This window comes from Coenobita brevimanus, chromosome 6 (assembly GCF_032717465.1).
Source record: "Coenobita brevimanus isolate Jiangsu-jjx chromosome 6, ASM3271746v2, whole genome shotgun sequence".
In the NCBI taxonomy this organism is placed as follows: Eukaryota; Metazoa; Arthropoda; class Malacostraca; order Decapoda; family Coenobitidae; genus Coenobita; species Coenobita brevimanus.
Window position 1 is genome coordinate 660,249 of NC_136959.1, and position 7,000 is coordinate 667,248.

The following is a 7,000-nucleotide window of genomic DNA, read 5'->3' on the forward strand; positions in this document are numbered from 1 at the left end:
TTGGGCCTTGGAATTACCACAGCCTTCACTAAAACAAAATGGGAGTCAAGCCTTTTTTTTTTTTATATACAAGAAAGAAGGAACTAAAGGCCAGGAGCCCGCAAACCGTTCCTCCCAAGAAAAAAAACAAAAATAATATAAAGGAGAGCCAAATTCAAGATCCGTTCATTTCAGGATGCCTGGACACACTGCGTTTGAAAGACTGGAGATCATAGGAAGTAGGAAATACAGATAGAGGGAGTCATGCCTTTCAAATACATGGCTGTTATTATCTCTTCTTCTACTGTTGGGTAGAAATGAAGTCTCGTTCGTATTAGACAATATTTTTGAATGCAGTAATAGTTTTGCTAGTCACGTCTACATATTATCGTGATACCATTGATTTTAAATGTTACTGGACATCAGACTCGCCTCTTAAGCAGTCAACAGGAAGAGAGAAGGGTGATGGTAGCAGCTGTCACCTTGTATTCACTGAGTTACGTAGTTACCCTACTTTGTCGCATGTGATGTCTGGAAGTACGTACGGTAGGAGCGATAGCCGGCCAACAAGCGGCAGAGAGATGAGTAGAGAGAGAGAGAGAGAGAGAGATTCACAAAGAAAATACATGAGCAAGGATTAACAGATTTGGAGTAAAATGTGTAAAGAAAAAAATGGGTAAGAGACAGGTGGAAGGGAAGGGTATAAAAGACATATACAAAATTGACGGCAGATCCTATGAGGTCCTTAGTCTGTAGGGAGTTATAAAGCAATTGACCTGGGATACGAAGCCACTGCGTATTCTGCACAGTTACCTCATTCCTCCGTGTTACCCAAGTACTCATTTTATCTACCAAGCTTTAGTGATCTGTTGGACGTCTAAGTTGAGTGGTGAAGGCTGTCCATAGCATGATACCCTGGCAGCTTTGAAATTAGCAACATGTACCACTCGCTAACTCTGGCGGTGATGCTGTTTACGCAAATATAGCTGTGGACACGATGCGGGAAGAGCGAATAAATCAACTGAAATTCCACAGAGATCACTTACATTAAATTTAGTTCGTCTGTGGATGTGATAGGAAGCCTTAGGAAATACACATTGAGGTGGTTTGGCCATGTGGAAAGGATGGAGAGTGAGAGACTGACGAGGAGAGTGTATGTGAGTGAGGTGGAGGGGGAGAGATGGAGGGGGAGGCCAAGAATGAGATGGAGGGATGGAGTGGAGAGGTATATGAGAGAGGGGGATGTGAATTGGGAGCAGGGCAGTGAAATGGCGGGGGACAAGACGACATGGAGGCGATATGTTTGTGGCCACCCCGTACGGGATTAGGGCGTCTGGCAATAGATGGTTAGATAGACAGAAAATTAAAATACGTGTAACAAATGCCTGAGTTAGTGCCACATCAGTAAATAATGTCAGAATGTGCCTTTTACGAGAGACATTATCACGATTGCGAACAACAGCAAGTAATATCACACCACACATCAACACGTTATCAAAACTTTTCAAATTAGGACGGTAACGGCGCTCATTAACTTTACAAACAACGCTCGTACATTCACAACTAATGTTATGGGCAATTTGGCTGCAGCTGCCGTGAGATTGTATTGTTGCATGTGGGAGAGGGAAAGCAACTCAACATCCTCACACACCCTTGCAATCTTGTAATTTTCCAACATCATCATCATCACCCTCACCACCATCATCACCACCATCACCACCACCACCATCATCATCCCGCCTTATTTTCCGACTGACAGATGGGGTGAGGTGGGATCCAGAGAGCAAGGAATAACGAAAACAGGATCGAGAGAGAACTAGTCTTAACAAAACATAGCAGACGTGCCGTTTCTTCCTCTGCGTAGAAAGAAGCCATGGAAACTGCATACTCTGTCCTGTGATGTGTATGTTGATTTGAATTACGAAATAATATGAATGCGTCCTTTAATAAAGCCAGTACCCCGATGTAAAAGCCACATGAGTGCAGTGGTGGCGTAAGTGAAGGGGTGGTGTACCAGGATACACTCAGTGCGTCATATAGCAGTAGTAATAGTAGTAGTGGTGGTGGTGGTAGCAGTGGCAGTAGCAGTAGTAGTAGCAGTAATAGCAGTAGTAGTAGTAGTAGTAGTGGTGGTGGTGGTAGCAGTGGCAGTAGCAGTAGTAGCAGCAGTAATAGCAGTAGTAGTAGTAGTAGTAGTGGTGGTGGTGGTAGCAGTGGCAGTAGCAGTAGTAGTAGCAGTAATAGCAGTAGTAGTAGTAGTAGTAGTGGTGGTGGTGGTAGCAGTGGCAGTAGCAGTAGTAGTAGCAGTAATAGCAGTAGTAGTAGTAGTAGTAGTGGTGGTGGTGGTAGCAGTGGCAGTAGCAGTAGTAGCAGCAGTAATAGCAGTAGTAGTAGTAGTAGTAGTAGTGGTGGTGGTGGTAGCAGTGGCAGTAGCAGTAGTAGTAGCAGTAATAGCAGTAGTAGTAGTAGTAGTGGTGGTGGTGGTAGCAGTGGCAGTAGCAGCAGTAATAGCAGTAGTAGTAGTAGTAGTAGTTGTGGTGGTGGTAGCAGTGGCAGTAGCAGTAGTAGTAGCAGTAATAGCAGTAGTAGTAGTAGTAGTAGTGGTGGTGGTGGTAGCAGTGGCAGTAGCAGTAGTAGCAGCAGTAATAGCAGTAGTAGTAGTAGTAGTAGTGGTGGTGGTGGTAGCAGTGGCAGTAGCAGTAGTAGTAGCAGTAATAGCAGCAGTAGTAGTAGTAGTAGTGGTGGTGGTGGTAGCAGTGGCAGTAGCAGTAGTAGTAGCAGTAATAGCAGTAGTAGTAGTAGTAGTAGTGGTGGTGGTGGTAGCAGTGGCAGTAGCAGTAGTAGCAGCAGTAATAGCAGTAGTAGTAGTAGTAGTAGTAGTGGTGGTGGTGGTAGCAGTGGCAGTAGCAGTAGTAGTAGCAGTAATAGCAGCAGTAGTAGTAGTAGTAGTGGTGGTGGTGGTAGCAGTGGCAGTAGCAGTAGTAGTAGCAGTAATAGCAGTAGTAGTAGTAGTAGTGGTGGTGGTGGTAGCAGTGGCAGTAGCAGTAGTAGCAGCAGTAATAGCAGTAGTAGTAGTAGTAGTAGTGGTGGTGGTGGTAGCAGTGGCAGTAGCAGTAGTAGCAGCAGTAATAGCAGTAGTAGTAGTAGTAGTAGTGGTGGTGGTGGTAGCAGTGGCAGTAGCAGTAGTAGTAGCAGTAATAGCAGCAGTAGTAGTAGTAGTAGCAGTGGTTAGTGTATGGGAGCCGTTCAACAACTAAGATATCAAAGTGTTAACATCTATCCTCCTTCCCCTATTTTGTATCTATCATAATTTATGGAGGGAGTGCTGACCCCCTAAAACTAATGGTGAAAATTGTTATATAGCGGAAGGCATTACCAAGGACCGAAATGAACTGACCTGAGAAGTTTCGTCGAAATCTTTGTGCTCACTTCCCTCTATTCTTGATCATTTTGTTTTAGGGGAGGGGGCTGCCCCCCAAGAACCTGTGGGGAGGTCACCCTCCCCAAATATCGCATTACAGATGCGAGTCCATTGTACTACACGTATAAAATTATCAAAGCCATATCTACCCTCCCTTCCCTATTTGTGAAAATTGTATATTTGGTGAGGGCTGACCGCCCTTAAAAATCACGGTTGGACAATTGTATGCAGTGTAAGACCTTTAGAGTAACCAGACGAACTCATTTGGGAGTTTTTATTCAGATCCATCAAACAGCCTAGGAGGACTTAAGGCACAGACTGATAGACACACAGACAGACAGGCTGAATCTCGCGCAACGCTTTAGGGAGCGTTCCCGAAGATGATATATATGAGCCTCTGTGGTACAGTGGTAGCGTGTGCGTTTCGTACACGGGTGAACCAGGGTTCGGGCCCCGCCAGGGTAATAAACTTTGGGAGTGTTCACCCGGCCACGTACTGCATTGGCGGACACAAGGGGTGCTGTGGTTGAACCAGTGTCGCATACTATAAAGTATGCTTGCACCCAGTCGGCTTGCGCGGGTCGATTACACTTGGTTCACAGACTACACACACATCCAAAGCCACGCCAACACTACAATTACACTTACAAGCACTTCTCACCCTACATACAGTCTCTACTAAACAGCCTAAGCCACTTGGTAGAGATACATTAGCTGTATCGTCCCCAATTCGGTCGGGATAGGCCGGTCCTGCAGTGGATACTCAAACTGCTGAGATGATGATGATATATATATATATATATATATATATACACTGAAGGCCATGACTAAATATTGTTATTATGAAAATGTTACGAGAAAAGATTATTTCACCAAAAAGTAATGGGTGGCATGAAACTCTTCCTCTGTGCATGACTTCAACCCAAAACATAAAGATGCAGACAGGATGAAGTGTAACATAAGAATGTAGGATGAAGAGGAAGGGTAGAGGGGAGGGGGATACTGATGATGAGGTGAAGAGGTATATGAATGAATTTGGTGGAAGGTAGAGAGACGGCAGCCTGATGACGGAGGACAAAGCGACTTGTCGGTGATCTGGTGATTTGCCTGTGGTCGCTCCTTCCGGTATTGAGGCGTCTGTCCACACACAGAGTTAAAAATATTTGCTGTTTCAGTTGCCTTGGCCAAACAGGCTCAAGCCAGAGAGAAGGGGGCGTGGCCTAATGTTATTTGCTACTGGAAATAGCTGGAAGTGTTTCAGTGACATCAGTACGATGTATTCGGATGTTTTTCAAACCAATGGCTGCCTTGAATGTCCCTCTAGAGAACAAAATCGTATGAGTTAAGCCGAATTCCTAAGTACGTTCTTGGCAACGATGGATAAGTGTATCCATGAATGGCTGCATTTACTTAAAATGATTAATATATCAGTGATGTATTACCACTAACACATAACAACAGTTTAAACTATTTTGATAATTACACAATACATGAGAACAGCACGTACCATGTACTGACTGAACAGAGCGATACGCAGTAGAGAGTACTGTTGCAATCGCTAATTTCTTTACTCCCCTTGCTCGTGGAAATATGAAATCAGGGCTGAAATATGGCCAGGCGTGCAGACACAGTCTTACGGTCTGATGATGATTCACGAAGTGCTTCATAACTGTTCATGTGTTTCGTCCGTGAGACTGAGTTGTGGATCAGGCGAGTGTGCCTCTCATAATGATGTGGTGTGAATCCTCGCCTGTCTTTATGCATGGCTTCGACCCACCTACAGCCAGGGAGGTGAAGAAATTAATGATCGGAATGGTACCACGGGTTGAAGAATCTCATCGAAAAACACATGCAAGGAAGGGAACAGACAGTCATTATCTACGACATTCTGAGCGTTACCAGTTGTGCATTAGTCCAAAGTACCTTATTCCATATGTGATTTAATGCTATGTAACCTGGCATCAGATACTAAGGATACTGCTATTGGTCCTGTAAATATTCTTAACACTAGGCGCAAAACTCAAGGCAGCTTTATATCTCTTCTGAAGCTGTTAAAACTTGCTCTGCCTGACGACGCGCGGACTGTGCTTAGTTTTGATTTCTCCAGGGTCCTGTACTCCAGCAGGCTTGGGAAATATGCTGTCTGAGTCGAATGGTGGACAAATGCCGGTGTTGTGAGTGAAGGCAGGGCTGCACGGAGGTCATAAAGTGTGGGTTTGGGATTTATCGTACTCCGTCTCTGTGATTTGGTGGTGTTGCTGAGTTGGGTCCGTGAGGAAGGTAGTTATATTGATTACCCTCACACACACACACACACACACACACACACACACACACACACACACACACACAAGGGTTGATTGATAAGTTCGTGGACTAAGATACAAGGAAATGAGCTATACAGTCCCAACTAAATTTAAATACAGTTCAATACTCTGAATGATTACATAGGAAGTTTGAAATTCATTACTGTTGTATTTTTTGTGTTGCTGATAACTGAAATTCAAGAGTCAGCTATTTTTGAGAAAATGGACACTATAGCCCATCATGCAGTCGTCCAGTGCCTCGGTATCAAAGGCTTATCACCCAAGGAGATCCACGAGGACATGGTTAAGAAGTGGACTGATGAATTTAAACGAGGCAGGGATAGCCTGGAATATGACCCTCGTCCAGGAAGGCCTGTCACTGTCACCACACAGGAAACCATTGACAAAATCCATGACATGGTACTGGCGGATCGACGAATAACAGAGCATTACATTGCCACAGAGTTGGGTATATCCCAGGAACGCGTCCATGCCGTTATCCACAGTGAACTCCAAATGACCAAGATTTCAGCTCTCTGGGTCCCGAAGCTCCTTGGACCTGATGAGACGCGAATTCGGCACATGATGTCAAAGGAAAATCTTACTATATTGATACAGAAACCGAGAGATTTCTCCGGCGATTCCAGACCATGGATGAGACTTGGGTGCACCACTTCCAACCAGAGATGAAAGAACAGTCGAAACAATGGACATATGCAGGACCTCTGGTTCCCAAGAAGGCCAAGTCGGTGATGTCTGCAGGGAAGGCTATGGCCTCCATTCTGGGGGGATGCAGGAGTGCTGCTGATGGATTACCTGGAAAAGGGCCACACTGTTACCCGGGTCTACTACACTGCTCTCTTGAGGCAGCTACCAGAGAAAATTAAGAAGAATCGGTGTGAGAAGCAGACAAGAGGGATACTCTTCAACCAAGACAAAGCTCTGGCTCACAAGTCCGCGGTGGCCATTGCCGTTACCCATAAGTGTGGATTCCAGCTTGTCGAACACCCGCCCTATTCACGTGATTTGGTGCTTTCAGACTACCACCTGTTCCCTAAGATGAAAAAAGAGTTCAGCGGTAGCCATTTTGCCACTGATAATGACGTCATCGATGCCGTAGATCACTTCTTGGAGGCCCAAGATGCTAACTTCTACATAGAAGGGATCCGTATGTCCCATGACCGCTGCACTAAGTGTGTAAATTTGCAAGCAGACTGTGTTGAAAAATGACTGTGTTAAGTTGTCTAAAATTTAATGTTTGTACCTTAGTCCACGAACCTATCAAACACCTTCG

At 44.9% G+C, this 7,000-nt stretch overlaps 1 protein-coding gene across 1 annotated transcript; it reads left to right on the forward strand.

Moving 5' to 3' along the window:
- The first annotated feature begins 5,928 nt into the window (after positions 1–5,928).
- LOC145402509 (protein GVQW3-like) lies at positions 5,929–6,396 on the forward strand. The gene has a single exon (XM_080274524.1). It carries the CDS (start codon positions 5,929–5,931, stop codon positions 6,394–6,396), a length of 468 nt encoding a protein of 155 aa, XP_080130650.1.
- The last annotated feature ends 604 nt before the right edge of the window (positions 6,397–7,000 follow it).

Bases quoted from the DNA above. Each gene is read 5' to 3' on its own strand.
- LOC145402509 (XM_080274524.1), top strand. From the start codon at position 5,929: ATGGACACTATAGCCCATCATGCAGTCGTCCAGTGCCTCGGTATCAAA.